At 47.2% G+C, this 16,041-nt stretch overlaps 1 protein-coding gene across 1 annotated transcript in view; it reads left to right on the top strand.

Annotated features, from left to right (window-relative positions):
• PDE6D (phosphodiesterase 6D) overlaps positions 1 to 11,457 on the top strand; it is a gene marked incomplete at both ends in the record, with an annotated part of 38,164 nt that extends 26,707 nt beyond the window's left edge. Inside the window, 4 exons of the mRNA XM_082003881.1 lie at positions 2,963 to 3,051; positions 7,857 to 7,982; positions 8,835 to 8,940; positions 11,376 to 11,457. Of these exons, the coding sequence (XP_081860007.1) occupies positions 2,963 to 3,051; positions 7,857 to 7,982; positions 8,835 to 8,940; positions 11,376 to 11,457 (403 nt within the window). The remainder of the gene's footprint in view (positions 1 to 2,962; positions 3,052 to 7,856; positions 7,983 to 8,834; positions 8,941 to 11,375) is intronic.
• Between the last annotated feature and the right edge of the window lie 4,584 nt (positions 11,458 to 16,041).

Raw genomic sequence — 16,041 nt, 5'->3', positions numbered from 1 at the left:
TTTATATAGTCTGAATAGCAGGTTGATTTCATTTTTTTATTTGCAAAAGTTGGAAAAGCATGTCTTGAACCTGCACATACATCTATCTAGGCCAGAAAGCCTTTGGCTACACTGACACTAAACCTTTATTCATTTGGTATCGAATTTACATGGGTTAGCAATGATTTTCTCGGAACTGTGGAATGCATTGCTGGCATGCGTGCTCTCATGAACACAGATATAGTCTTGATGTTTTTATTTATTCTTCATCTTTAACTTGACAGTCAGAATACAAAGCATGGGACAGGCTGTCCTGCATGGATTTACTCTTACAAAGGAACATCAATACAGAATAAAGTCTCATAGCACTTTATAGAAGTCCAAGACCCCAAATGTTGACATATCTAGCATTGTTCAGCATGGCAACATGTATCATCTCTCTTGGAATGGATTGAGAGATAAATCCTTATAGGGAGAAGCAACAGAGGTCAGTAATCTACAGCAGTGTTTTCTCTCACCAGAAATAGTAGGTCACTGTCACCCTATAACTATGTATTTCAAGTAAGGATAATAATTAAGCTGTGAGGTTATGTATACTCTTGAAGGGTACTTCTAATGTAATACTTCTGAAAATGGCAAACGTGATTTCGGAGTACTCCAAAAAATGGTAAGGGAAGAGGGTCAGGAAGGCAAGGGAGGGCATGGCAAGGAAAAAGGAAGGTGGTTAGAGTACTGGTATAGCACTTGGGAGGCTGGATTAGTTCCTGTGCAATGCTGGGTTTGCTGTTCTGGTTAGTGTTTCATCTCCAGTTCAGAGGTCTTTGTCTACTGCTCAGTTTGGCACTACACAGCCTACGGCCAGACCTGTGAGCTCGTAACTCCCACTGATATTGGTAGTGAACAAATAGCAAGTAAATACTTCTGAAGGAGATAATTTTTTAAAGGTAATCCAGGTTTTTGATGATCAAATGCCCAATTTACTGAATTACTGTACTGCTAATAGTCAAGAGTGTTTGCATCGCAAGGTGTTGTGAAGATAAATGAATTTGTCAGTGAGTATTTTTCCCTTGTACATGGTATTTGATAGACTGCACACTGCTTACTATGCAAATAGCTTCACCCTGGCTAGTTTGTATGTTTGTCTGAGGGAAGATGTATCTAAAAATGGTGGATTTTTTTGACATTTTAAATTACAGTTGTGGTGGTTCCATCCTGCGGGTTGCATTGGCTGGGGACTTCGAGTTTTGTGCTGAGCCAGCACCACATGAAGTGCCCAGCCCTGCTGCAGGTTCTTCTTGCCATGCTGCTGCTCATTTTCTCTCTCTGACTTGCCTGCAGCCCGCATCTCCCTTGGTTTGGTAGCAGGGAAGAGATCTCCACTCTCCAGCTTTCTGACAGGATACGGAGGTGATATATGAGGCCGTCTGGGGATGATGCTTTCCATCTTCTCCCCCTTTCCCTCCTGCCTTAATCCCAGAACAAGTGTTAGATATTATATGTTATAGAACAAGTCTGGAAGGACGTGAACAGGCTGCCCTACCCTCCCTCTTCCTGTGCTCCAAGTTGTTGCTAAGTTTTGGAAGCTATAAGGCCGTGCTTGTAAATTGATCCTATACATGCACTCCCACCTTTCTCCTCCCCCTTGCTGTTCCAGTGGGACATGAAAAGTCTGGCAAGCCTTCAGGAAGGGAAAGGTTTCTCACATCTGCAGTGAAGCAGGCATCTTCCCTTCCCTCCTCCACACACGTAATTTTAAAACGAATGTTACCTTGTAATGCAAAATTTGCGAAAGCATCTGTTTCTTCCCTGGAGCTCTGGAAAATTTTGATCAATGTGACAAGTTTGTGTGAGTCTTCCTGGAAACTGTATGTTAGAGGATGAGTTCAATATGCATATCTCTGACAGCTCCTATTTATACCTACATCAAGGTCCATATCATCCCTGTTATGTTACTCCACCTCCCTAGGCAGTTCATTGAGCAGTTAGTCCCTCCCCTTCTCCCAGATGGTTTCCAGTATCTTGTCTAGGAAGTACTCACTACAAAGGGTGCACTGCCATAAACCAGTGAAAGGAAACACCTGGAAAGGTGTTGGTTTGCATGGCCTTATCTCACAGATCCTGCTTTATTTAGGCTGCTTACATTTATGCTGGTGATGACTCAGAGCCACTCTGGTCAGCTGTGGAGCTCGGGGCCTCGGGCTCACGGACAGCTGTATCCCTCTTCAAAATGGCATCGGGCAGGTCCGCAGGCTCCTTGTTCTGGTATGTCAATGTCTGAGTTATGGGAAAGATTTTTCAAAGGTCTGCTTAAGATCATTATTAATTGTCCCTTTGAAAATGTAAGTATTTCATACTTGCCTATATACTTTAATGACTAATTCACTGATCTGGGCTTTTTGAAAGCTAGCATGACCTCACTTGCTGAAAGTGAAAAGAGGGGATCTCTCTGCTTAGTGCTCAGCAGCTGAAGAATTTCCATGAGTGGCACTTACTGGGTCAACAGCAATAGAACAACCCTTGATATTAATATTTTGTAAACTAGGAAAACCAAGCTTGATCAGGTGTTTTTCTTTTTCTAATGTTGTACAGGAAGCACTACTTCTAGCATTTTTCAAATGCTGGAGAACAGCAATTGTTTGTGTAGAAGTATCTGTTATTGATAGTAATGTTTCTCTGCAGCACAATGACATTACCTTTATCCTTTAAAAGCAATGGAATAAGATAAATGAAGTTAACAAGCTTCAGTCTAAAGTGAAAACTAAATCTGTGACTACACAACTCTTCTTGCACTCATTCTAATGAAGGGTTGGTTTGTTCATTTATTTTCTGGGAAAAAGTGTCTCTTTTCCTTGGCCTCCTGAGAATCGGGAAACGCAATTGAAACTCAGCTGGAGTAGCTTTTATTTGAGGGCTTAGCAAAGAACAGTAGGTGCAGCATTTAGGGATGTAGATAGCTTGTTTTCCTTAATTGCTTCCCAATCAGAAATTGGATGAACCTTCGGGATGCAGAAACAGGGAAAATCCTCTGGCAAGGAACAGAAGATCTGTCTGTACCTGGAGTGGAGCATGAAGGTACTGTGTGGCCTTACTGTGCATTTTGGGTTTGGGTGGTGCTGTATGTCTGGGTTGCCAGAGTTGCAAGCATACCCCTGCTTTGAAGGACAGATGTCCTGGCTGTGACTTCACACCTTCAGAGGCTTCCACCACAATAACCTGGGGACCCACCACAGTAACCTGGGGACATGTGGAGAAGGGTGGGAGTGGATCAGTGGCTGGCAAAGGGGACAAGTTAAGCAATGCTAAGCAGAGAGCACAGCTGGATAAGGAATGAGTGGCCAACTTTTGCTAGGTCAAGTGTTCGTTCCAAAATAAAAAGTATAAAAATACATTGACTTTTCTCAGTATAACAACAGGGTTTAGTCAAGGTCGAGGTCAAATGGAGAACCAGTGGGGAAGAAGCATACACAGTTATTGCCTTGCCTGGCCACAACTGTCCTAATATTCTCATGCACTAAATTTGACCTCTGCTTTAAAACGGCATGCATGGCACATTTGCTCTGTTCTTCTGTCCCTCTGCCATTGCTAGGAAGGCCTGTTACCCTTCAACTTCTGTTGTCACTGAGTAGCAGAGGACTTCACTGTCCCTTACACTTCCCCATTTGTGACAAAGCACTGTGATAGGTAATGTCCCTTGCCAAGAGCTTTACTTTGGCTCTGTGAAGAGTCTGACCTCACTGAATTAATTTTTAAGGCTTTTCTATTATGTGAGTACTGTAGCTGATCTCCAGTAAGTGGAATGAACTTGATCATTTAATCACGCTGGTGGCATTGATTTATTTTTGGTTAAACATCAAGGACTGAGTTCTGCCTGGCATTACTAGGACTTACCTCTCCCATAAATTGGAAAATTGTTGTGTCTGAAGGAGGCAACCGGTGTATAACGATCCTTCTCTGCCCAGAGAGCATACAGAAGATCTGTGGCAAAACACTGTGAGTCCAGTAGTCTTCCAGCAATATGCCTGGTTTCAAAGCCACTTAAGGTGCAAGAGAAATGAGTTGCCTTCTTCTCATTTGGTCCCCACTCAACATTCATCTACTTTATGACAAGAGTTCATTATTAGGACCAGTAGAAGGTTGTCTCAGCTTAAGAGGGGCTTGATGCCAGGAGTGGAGTTGCAGGTCAGAGCTATAGGAAAGCAAAGCGGTGACTCAGTGATTACTAAGAGCATTTTCCAAGCTTTGTCTCCTTCAGCCTTGCTAACCTGTACTCCCATTCTAATACCAGTGGTAACAGCAAACAGTTCTGCCAATAGGCCTCAACAGATATTTACTCATGCTTACCATGCAAGACACCTACATTAAGGAACAGCATTCCAGTGCTTTAAAAGGTACCTGCAGGAAAGCAATTGAAATACAACTTTTAAAATGAAATGTGGTAATTCATTGGTTCAGTACTAAATTTCTTAAATTGCAGGTTAGGGATGCTTTGCCTTCTCAATATAAGTGTAACATTTGGCGTGCCCACAGCACCTGACGGGAGACCTAAGAGAAATGAGGAATCAGGCTTTAGAAAGCAGAAGAAAATCAGCCAAAAGTATTCCCAGTCTTCCCAGATTTTGTGCTGCAAAAGCTTCTCCTTGGATGCATGGCTAGTCTTTGAATCCTCTTCACTCTGTCTCAACAGACTGTTAACACTGCCTTGGTTCAATGCAAACTACAGAAAGGTGTGCTTTTGGGCAGAGAGGACAGCTGGAGCTGTGTCTCATGAGGTTTTCTTGTGTTGCCCCATTTCCCTCCTGCCATCTTTCTCGCTTTGGCAAATCATATCACCTCAGATTTTCTTTACATATAAACCAGGAACCCTCAATCCCATCAGAGGAGCTTGGGGAATTAATTAAAGCATACTCTGGCATGAGATTAATGCCCATTGTACAAGGAATTGTTAAGACCTTATCTGGTGTGCAGTTCAGTCATCCATCTCCTAGATGGATGACTGCAACCTGGAACAGGTGCAGAGAAGAGCTATTAGAAGAAGCCACTGAAAAGATTACAGATGGGAGGATGGTCTTCCTTAGGAGAAGAGAGAAAAGAGATGTTCTTGTATGGCTGAGCAAGAAAAGAAGGCTGAGATGGATATATTATTCTCAATAAATAGGCTAAGAAATGGGAGAGATGTCCAACAAAGGAGGATAATCTGACTATGAATTGAAACAAGGTGTGGGGAAATGTGATTCTGGTACAGTCCTGCAACAGAAACAGTGAACAGAGAGACAGTCAGAATAATTGTTTTAAAATGAAGGCCATGTGTGTCTCAAAATCATTATATAGTACTCATGTGCGTGTGTTCCGTGGACATTCAAGGCAAATCACAGTCTAGACATAGCAGACAAAGAATCAAATATATAGCAGAGTGAATAAAATATATTCCCTTTAAACAGGACTTAATTTGCTTTTTAAACAAGACTTATATTTGATTAAAGTACAGGTTTCTTTAAAAAATGAACTATTAAGTTTCAAATCATGATACTGTATTACTACCTAAACTTACTATTACTGCTTAGATTAAATAAAAAGAATATTAATGTGGTATTGGATTGCTGCCAAGTCTGAACTGCTGAAAGTGGTGAAAATCACTGCCTGAGCACCTGAAACTGGAATTAATCATCTAAGCCCGGTTTTGACAGCAGGAGCTGTTCCATGTACCCAGTTAGCTCAGTTCAGGGATAGTGCATTCAAAACTGGGAGGTAATCCGTAAAGTTTGGTTTCTTCCAGTTTATAGGCAAAGCTTGGAGTAAGCTGCTGAGGTCTAGCACTTGTGAAATCCCCAGGATTGTTCCCAGTCACCGCAGCCAGCTTTCATTCAGGAAATACAAATAATCCTTTCATTGTCTAAGAAAAGATGTAGTTTGAAATATAAAGTAAGTTTGGTTAATATTTAAGGTAGTTTTATTAAACTATATGAAAACATAATGATACAGATATTTTAATTGAATTTCAGTTTCTACCTAAATGCAGTTGGGCCCAAAATTACTTGTTTAGTAAATAAGAAATGTGTCAATCATCACTTTCTAATCTAATCAGAATTAAGTATCTGACTAAATGTATATTAGCTATGTAAGTGCTTAAATAAATGTGCAGGCATAGTATATCACGTTAGCAAAAAGCAGTACTAGATTTAGGATAAAGGCTATGCTTATCTGCATTTCAGCATGTTTAATGGCCCTAGTTGATGAGAATTAAACTTCTTTCTCTTCTGTCTTTTGAATGGAAAAGAGAGGTATACAAGTAAAATGAGTTAAAATAAATAATTTCAATTAAAATGTTCTGCTTGATTGTATAAATATCAATTAAAATCTCTTAGATCAGGGGTTTAAAGACTACTCAGTCCTACTTTTATTAAAAGTAACCTTTTATTTTGTAGTTTTACGATCTTAAAGCAAACCTTCTCAGCAGTCTGTCTTGGGGATGAAAGAAATGTAATTACTAAATTGCAGAATAGTTTTCACGAGTCATTTTACACTTAACTGCAAAGGGATGTTTATTCACAACAGGCCGTAGTCTGTACTTGTGAGGGAAGTAAAGGATGGTGCCATGCAGATTTCTAGCTGAAAAAAATAATTAGAGAGCTTTTACATTTAAAACTCTTCCCTTACCCTTTTAACTTTCTTTTTTGCCCTTTTTTTTTTAAACAAACTGTGGGGCTGTGTACTTCTCCATGGGATAGGATGGTAGTATACATTTACATATAAACATATACATGTTAGGGTATACATTCCCTAACCCTCCAGTTCTCTGGATTGTTTTCACATCAAGGTCCTAGTCCATTAAACTGTTCTGCATCAGATGGATTTCCCTGGGGTTTGGTAGACTCTTCCTTTTATTAAACAGCAGCCTGCTATCTGCTCATGGACGTTTTGATACACTTTCCATTTAGGAACAGTTTGGCTCATAAAGCACATGCCAGCTGTATTCCCTCCCCTCTTTATTTCTAATAAATTTACATGAAACTGTTTCTAGTCGCAGGAAGGATTATGTGCAATCATACCACTGAAGTATGGTTGGGAGGCTTGGGAGATTTTTAGTATATTGACTTCCCCCCTGTATTCTCCTGATTAGGACCTTTCAGCATATTAATCAATGCTCCCAAACTGTCCCTTCTCTTACTCCTCCACCTCTAAAAAAAGCCTTATGAAATACCTACCAGGTACAGTTTGCCACTTGCTGTTGGCATCTCACCCATTGCAAGAGCCCAAATACCTTGGATTGCCAAATTACTGTCTCTTTAAACTCTTTGGTTTGGTACTGACTTTACTGCCTGTGTGAGTTTCAATGTTTGTGGGACAGACATTTTGCGTATTTTTACAGGGCAACTTCCCAGAGCTATGTGAGATGGCTGAAAGAGTGCTGTTGGGCTGAGAAATAGCCGTTTGTGGTTTGCTGGGGATGCGGAGTCTGAAAGGGAAGAAGTGAGGAGGGCTAACAGGCTTGGTATACTAAGCAGCCCTTCAGCTGCTTGTGATCATCAGCACACTTCCTAAAGTAAAAATTTAAGTTGTATCTCATATTTTGACTTGAAGAATTGTGGGTTTTAGTAATAAACGGCTAAGAACCAGGAGTCTGAGAGATGTTGTATCCCAGCATTGTATCCCTGGTTCTGTCACAAGTTTCATTCCTGGCTCTGGGCAAGGTACTTAACCTATTTGCATCTTGGATTTCACTGCAAATGTAAAAATGAGGTCCTTTGTATTTGCATTTCTCCTGCTGCTATGATCTTGTACTAGCACTAATCATTATTTCAAAGTATATTATAATATCACCTGAAGCAGCTGGGTTTGTTTTATTGTGTCCAAATAATGCTTCTTTATCTGTTTCACAGCTCGAGTTCCAAAAAAAATCCTGAAATGCAAAGCAGTGTCTCGGGAGTTAAACTTTTCCTCAGCAGAACAAATGGAAAAATTCCGACTGGAACAGAAAGTTTATTTCAAAGGGCAGTGTCTAGAAGGTATGCATCTGCTCTGTGTGCAGTCCTGCTGCAGCGCGGGGAGTGACCCCCAGCACGGCAGGGATTAGAGAAGCTAAAATGGGTTGAACGTGGTGATTTTAATTTTTCAGAGTAGCACTGAAGCACTCGTCTCGTCAGGACTAATGGGCCACAGTATTAGGGATAGCATTTCATAAGTGTATTAACACTTTGTTATGTAAGGAAAAAATCTGGGTAATCATGCTTCAGGGCATAAATCCACCGCAGGCTGCCTGAGGCGAGGAAACAGGTTATTTTGGAGTCACCCATTATGGGGATACATGCATCTTCCTCAGAAGCACCTAGTGCTGGCCACCACCAGACCGGAGGTCAGAGTAAAGGAACCTCTGGTTTACTTTGATTACAGCAGTGCCACCGAGTATTGTCCACGTGACTCCATAGCTGCACATCTGATCTCCGTCACTGCAGCATTACTCTTAATCTGAGGTGGAGGAGGGGGAGATAAAACATTGAGCTCCTTGTCTTTTGGGCAACCAGTTGTGCAGTTAGTCTCAAGTGGATCCGGGGGATGTTTGCAAGAGGGGGAGTGTGGTTTCCCTGTTCCAAATTAGGTGTGATGAAATTTCCACTGAATGCTAAGGAAGTGGTGTGACTTTATCATTACCATCAGCTATTTTAGAAAGGGAGTATCTGCTTTGAGGAGGGCAGGGTTCAGTGCAGTTTAAGCTGTACAAAGTAATTTAAATGTAAAATGTTGGCAGCACAGCAGGACAGTTTAGGGAGTTCCCCCAGCCTGTCAGGTGAAAAGCAAAAGGACCATTTGTGGATTTTATCTTCTTTCAAATGCCTCTGGATCTTCTTTTTACTTTGCAGAATGGTTCTTTGAATTCGGTTTTGTGATTCCTAACTCCACAAACACTTGGCAGTCCTTGATAGAGGCAGCACCTGAATCACAGATGATGCCAGCTAACCTTTTAACGTGAGTGCCTTGGGCTTACAGAATCTGAGAGCAGGCAAAGAAAAAACAATGATGTGTGGCATTTCCTTGGGGCCCACAGTGGGAATGAAGAGAGGGAGCTGCTACCAACTCTGAATCACCCCCACTACTGTTCACTGTTGAGAGATAAAAGGGGCTAAGCCAACCTCATTACCTTCTTTCCCATAGGTCCAATTTGCATTAATATAGCAATAAAAGTTTGGAGAAAGTGGAACTGATCCTTTATTACCATTGCTTAATTTTTTTGAAAGGTGAACCATGAAAGGATTTTAAAATGCTTTGCAGCTTAATACCCCTTACATCCAGGGGGAAAAAAAAAAAAAAAAGAAAAAAAAAGAGACGCTTGGGCCATTTCAAGTCCAGCTATTGATCACTGACTCTTGTCTGAGGTGGTTGTTTTTCATGCAGTATATCACCCATAGGAGCTGCTCTAGCATTTGTTTCATCACTGTACCATTTTGACAAGCTTTGTGTCTTCTACACTGGATTATAATCTATGCATTTAGTCATATGGAGTTGTATCTGGGAATAAAATACCCTTAACAGGTAGGAAACAGTCATTTTACAGTCACCTGTAATGGGATTCACACACCTTCCTGAAGAACATCTAGTCCTGGCCGCTGTTTGCACATTGACTTCTGAGTAGGTCGGCGATCCCTAGGGCTTGTGTCCGAGCAGTGCATGCTGGGCATTGCTCCGAGTGCGGACAGCAAGGCACAAGCTTTGGTGGAAAAGGCTCCTTGAGGGAGGCCCCTGGGAAGCTGTAATCACTGACAAAAAGCCACCCTCCCTGCAGTGCTAGATGGGTGCTGGCAAGCACATGAGGAGCACGTTGCCAGGAGAGACAGAAGGGCATGGGAATCCTCCTGCCAACAAGAGGCAGACAGGGAGCAGCCAGTCTCACCACAGGGTCACTGTGTCCTCTGGAAGACCTTCCTCTCCAGCATTTTCGCTCTCGTTCCCTGCCTGGAGGAAAGCCAGTCACATCAAGAAGGCACCGGGATGGGAATTACCATCGCTGATTTCTATTCATGGCACGTTTCAAAGAGAAACTCAGAAGAAGTTTGGACTCAGAAGAGAGCATCAGTGTTCGAATAGTGCTCCCTGGCACAATCTGCTCAGACCCTTGTAGGTGCTGCATGCCTCCTCGGCTCCCAGAGCTGGTGGCTTTCAGTCAGTACAGGAGGAGCCAGATTTGGGAATCAGAGTAAAGAAACAAACACATCTGACAAGTTGGCTTTGACCATCTTGGGAAATCAAGGCATTTTCAGGACTGGGAATCATGAGAGTCCAGTTCTCAAGCAACCTTGAGGATTTTCCAGTGTCCCATTCTTTCCCTGGAGTCAGTCCACTTGTAGTGGGCAGCTCAGCTCTCTCTCCTATTCATGGAGGTGTCCTAAAGTAATTCTTGAGGCTTTTCAGTAGAATCAGCAGCCCAAAGAAATGCAATTGGGTTTTTGTGGCCCAAAGAAATCAACTTTTTTCAGCTGCCAAGACTTGGAAAGCCCCTCACTTTCTGATATTCCCAAAGACTTCATGTTTGTCTTGGTGTTTCTAATAGCAGGAGAGAATGGAGATGTGGTATTTGGTGCTAACCAAGGCACGCTGCATGAAGGATTTCCAGGATGACTGAATGTCAGACTAAGAACATTCCCTGACATTTGAGTTCGAGCATTGTCCATGCCACAGCAAAACTGTACGTGCTTGTCAGAGTTACAGATACTAAGAGCCACAATGGAGATGGACCTGCTGCTTTGATTTTCAAGAGCCAGGTTATTTAGACATGGTCAGATCACACTGCTCAGGTGCCCAGGTGTTGTGGCAACCCTGAAGTTCTTACCTTAGTCTACCGAAATCTCAAAGTCAGCAACTTAAACCATTGGTGTTTTGTCACACCCAAATCCACATTCCATTGCAGTTTGTATAAAGTATGCTTGTGCGTTTCCATTTAAGCACTTCTTGAGAGAAATGACATGTCAAGTTGGTTAAAGTAGCTTGCTCAGCATTAAAGGACAGAGATGGGGAATAAAAAAAGAATTCCCAATGGTTTTCACAATTCACTGCAAGAAAGAGGGGCCTGAAGGTGCTGGGACTGCTAGTATAGTTTTAGCAGTAGAAGTAAGCAGAAGTTTGCAGTTTGTTAGCACTCTCTGCAGCCTGCGTGGTACTGAGCCCAGAAGGGGGATGGCAAGGGAGGGATGGGGGAACTGCTCCATGTAGGAATGCAATGGAGAGCTCCTTCAGCCCCAATGGCCCCTGGGTCAGGACACAGTGCTCGCTGCACGTGGCTCCAAACGAAAGCTCGTGTTGAGGGGGGTAAGATGTCAGCCCAGGCCTGTGAGAGCACTGAGAGGAGCAGTCATTTTCTACCGTTCATGCATTCTTCTAATACCTCTTCTGCTCTTTTCCTTCCACAGTGGTAATGTTATTATAGAAACCAAATTCTATGATGACGACCTTCTCGTAAGCACTTCCAGAGTGAGACTTTTCTACGTTTGAGATGGGGCTTTTTGGAGCTGTTTTAGTTTTCCTCCATACAGTTCTTGGTGCAGAACCCCCTGACTATCCAGTGGAAGACACTCCTGTAGGCGGTGACCCTGGGGACCAGCTCAACGTGGGTTGTGACCTTTGCCCATCAGTTATTTTGCTTTCTCCTCTGACAAGACCAGACCAAACCCTCAGAGACGGGACCATCTGCTCAGCGATGCACTGGGGAATAGAGGCTGTCTCTGAACACGGGCAAACGATGGTCATGCAGAACCAATACTGTAAATTATGTTAGTCTCATCCTTTGTACTTCTCTGGATCCTGGTATAATCTCCCATTTCCACTCACACCAAATTCTTAATGCGTTTCATTTGGGGGGGGATTAAGTTAACCTTTTTATTTTTCTCATGTTGTAGGTTTTTATCCTTTCACTGGATTTCTCTGTAACTGGTTCACACATCCTCTTACCCTGAACTTGTAAAATAGACTGTGATATCACCTAATGTAATTAAAACAAATTTCTCAATTAAAACATTCCTACCGTCCAAAGAAGGGAAGACATATTAGTTCTGTGCATTTTCCTTTCTGCTACAAAAACGCCTCGCAGCAGGCACAAACTCCTCTCACTGAAGCCAGCAGCAGGGCAGGACTTTCCACAGCCCACCCTTGTTAAATTTCTTCCTCCAGCCGGCCTCGTAGGCAAAGGTCTCCTGACTGCTCTGACCGAGGTTTCTCCTTGCCCTCATTTCTGTGCATTAACCCCTCGGGGCAGTTTGTCCTGTTTGCCCAGTCACCGGTGTCCTGAGCAGCACTGCACGCTGTTCTGCTTTTCTAAGTTCCTGGGGATGCTTAAACCCTTCTGGAAAACCTGTCTCCCCCTGAGCCCAGCAGCATCACTGCTGTGCTGGGCTGAGCTCCCTGAAGCACAAGGAGCTCATTGCTGATACCAGCGGTACCAGCGGTTGCCGATAGCAGTGCCCGTGCGTGCGCAGCTTTAAGGAGACACAGCGGCAACTTTGCTATGACAGGCTCCTCGAGCCCTACCGCTGCTCTTTCCCCAGGTCATTTATAATTAGCTCTAGCACATGTAAATCTTGGGAAGGGGACGTCTCCAGCTTCTGCTCTTAAACATCACGACAGCTTTATGATCGCTCCACACCTTGCTCAGCCTGTCCTGTGGCTGAGCTTGAGATTCGCAGGAGAGTCACAGGGAAATGAAACGCAGCATTTCAGATCCTGAATTCAGCCACTGGGTGTCTGTGGGAGGGATACAGCATAATATTTTTTTTAGGTGAATTGAAGTTGGATCATTAATCCCCATGAGAAGAACATTATCCATTATAGCAGCTCGCTCATGAGACCTTGCTGATGGATTTCAGCCTGATGGGCTCGCAGGGCAGAGTTTTCTCAGCAGTGTGACTCGTCCTGGGCCAGCCTTTACACACAGGGATCGACCGAAACTGCCCTCTGCACCCAGTGTGGACAACGCCCAGCAGTGATGGTCTCTCCATCAAAGAGGAGAGACAAAAGGTATCCGAAAAGGAAAAACAGAAACGGTCAAGGGTCTCGCGAGCGGGTACCTCCGTGTCCTCGGATAGACGCTTGGCTACACACGGGCAGCGTGGGTCTGGCAGAGACGGGGAGGTGTCTCCTCTCGCCAAGCTGAGCTACAGCCCAGTGCCGGGGAGCCCCTGCCCCCGTGGCAGGGGGATGCTCCCGGCGGAACTGAACCCAGCCTGGGTGCCTTTTACTTTAATGGCAAACAAGCGTTACATCCTCGCACCCGCTTCGCCCCACCGGCGAGGAAGGCTCCTGCGGGGATGCCCTCCCCGTGGAGCCGCACACGCTGGAGGTCTCTGCGGGGGCGGGGGGGTTAGGCGGCCGCCGACGCGCATGGCCGGGGAGGACCTCCGGAGCCCTTTCCCCCCCGCCCGCGCCCGCCTGGCCTCGGCCGCCCCAGTTCGCCCAGTTGGAGCCGGCCGGCCCCACGGCAGCGGCTCTGCGGCGGGCCATTGCCGCCCTCAAGCGGCTCCGTGGGAAATGGCTGGCAGCTCACCCGCCCCTATCCCTGGACCAGCCTCTCCCAGTGCCCCCCAGCATCCCCCAGTGCGGGATTCAGCCTCCCTTAAAGAAGCGATGGAGCCAAGGCCGGGGCAGAGCGGCGGCCAGACCCAGCCGGCGGGAACGGCCCCGGCAGGGCGGGGGGGACGGCGTGGTCCGACCGCGCACCACCCCAGATGCAGGTGAAAGGGCTTGCGGGTGCTCGGAGCAGGAGCCCGTGCTTGGCCCAGGCGGGAGGGGCTGTGGGTCCCCTCCCCGTGGGGCTGACGGGGATTTGGGAGCCCCGGGAGAAGGGGCAGGAGGCACTGCCAACGCGCTGCCCTCAGCACGGCCCGGACTCCGGGCCCGAGCGTGGCGCGGGCGGCTCTTGGGCCAGCAAAGGCACCAGCAAACGGAACAGTGGGGCTGGAAAGAGTGAGAGAGGAGCGGGAGGCACTGGGGTGTGTGTCACCTCTGCCACCACACGCCCCTGTGCCCAGGGGTGGTTCTGGCTGCGGCCCAAGGGCAGCCCGACGACACCCTCTGCGCAAAGGAGGCGAAGTTGGAGCGGGGAGCCACACATCGATTCCCCCTTTTATTTGCAAAAATAAAAGTTCTCACTTGGAAACTCACAACCTTGGCAGGCATCTCCAGGGCAGGGAGACCTTGCCGGGCTCGGCACAAGGGGAGGGCTCCATGATGGCGAGAAGGGCAGTTTTGGGGGGGTAGGACCTGCCTGGGCCAGGGAGGAGCCTTTCACCATGCAGGGCCCTTCCCAGAGCCCATCTGCTCGCAAAAAACCTGGCTCACCTGGAGCTGCTGCTGAGCAGTGCCCGGGAGCGGGAACCGGCCGGATTCAGTGGCAGCAGCCGCCGCGCGGGTGAATCCCAACAGACAGTCGCAGTTTTCCCCGTCTCATTGTTCGCAGTCGGGGTGTTTTGGCCTCAGCAGCTCCTGCGGCGGATGCAAGTGCCTTCCAGCCGCTGGCATGAAGATGGCATTTGTTTCTGCGAGAGCCTCGGGGCAGGGAACGTGCTTGGGAGGCTGCTCCCCACCAGCCGGCCGGCTGCCGCACGGGGTTCGCCCCCCACATCGGGAAGGCTGCAAGCCGCCCCGGCAGCCTGTGGAAACCTGGCGGCGAGGGCAGCATGGCCCTGCAGAGCCCAGACATGTGGCCAGAGGCCACAAAGGCACGTCAGGAGGCCAAGGCAGGAGGGAGGGAGAAGCAGGCAGATGATGCACAGAGAGAGATGCACAACATGCTTTTGGCTTTAGGGGAGCTCCCTGTATGCTTTGGGGGTCCATCACACCACAGAGGCTCCCTGAAGCACAGCCATGGCTTACGGCAATGAAAAATACCCATCGATGGGATACAGGCTGGTTGTGAAGCAGGACCCCAACCCTGGGTGCACTGGGTTCTTGCCTGCACACTGCAATGAGGGTGACGGGGGAACAGGGCCAGCTCCTCCCCACCACACAGCAAGCACCGGGCTCTCACACCCTTGCTGCTTGTCACCGGCACCCCGTCGGGCTGTTGCCTACCCCGGCCGCCACGGGGGCTCTCAGCTGCCTGACGCCCTGGCAAAACCGACCGGGGCTCCTGCTGGCGCACTGCCCCAGATCTGCCCTGCCCAATAACGCTCAGGCAGGGAAGCAGAGCTGTCCTAATGCAGTTAATTAGCCGAGTCACGAAGGTTACCAGCGAACAAAAGGCGCACAAACAGCCCAGGGCCACATTATGTTCGGTGCCTGCTCTGCTACTCTTACCTTCCTGTGGGTGCAGGCAGCGCAGGCAGGTGTCAGGCAGCGCGTGGCAGCAGGCAGCGCGTGGCAGCGTCAGGCAGCCTGTGGGGTCAGCGTCATCTCATCCTGTCTTACCCGGCTCCGTCCTCCCCTGGTGGCACTGGGAAGGGGACAGGAGGGCTGGGAAGGTTCGGGTCAGAGGTCCGTTCCTAGAACACCAAGATAGCGTGGGCAGAGACCAAGCCAGGTGTCAAACCACTCGGTCAGAGGGACCTCAGAGCTGCCAGGTGACTTTGGCACAGTCCCATCCGTTCCCAAAGACAGGAGGGCAGCCAGAGCAGAGGCAGGACCCAGAGGCCCCATTTTCAGTCCAAGGTGCCCAATTCCTCCTGCCCTAGGGAGCCTCTGGCCACCAGCCCCTCAGTGTCACGGGACCTGGGTGCAACCCCTGTTGGGGCTCAGCACCTGTCTTGCCCCACTGCACGCATGACATCCATAGCAGCACGCCCCACCAGAGGAGGGGAGTGGGGCCAGCCATCGCCATGACCCCTCTTGCAGAGCATCCCATTCCTATGGGATCCAGCTCTGTGCCAAAATCCTATCTGCACCACCCTCCCTGTGCCAAAATCCTGCCTGTTCTACCAGCACCAGGCAAGACGGAGAGAATGGCAGGTATCCAGGAGGGATGATGAGCTGAGAGGGGACGAGCTGGGGACACGGAGCAAGGGAAGGAGGGGACAGCAGGACTGTCTCCCAGTGTGCAGAAAGCCAAGCTGGAAAGGGCTGGCGTTGCCCAGGTGTGCAAAAGGGGAA

This window comes from Phaethon aethereus, assembly GCF_964289735.1.
Source record: "Phaethon aethereus genome assembly, chromosome: 9".
In the NCBI taxonomy this organism is placed as follows: domain Eukaryota; kingdom Metazoa; phylum Chordata; class Aves; order Phaethontiformes; family Phaethontidae; genus Phaethon; species Phaethon aethereus.
This window is presented reverse-complemented; position numbering and strand designations above follow the sequence as displayed.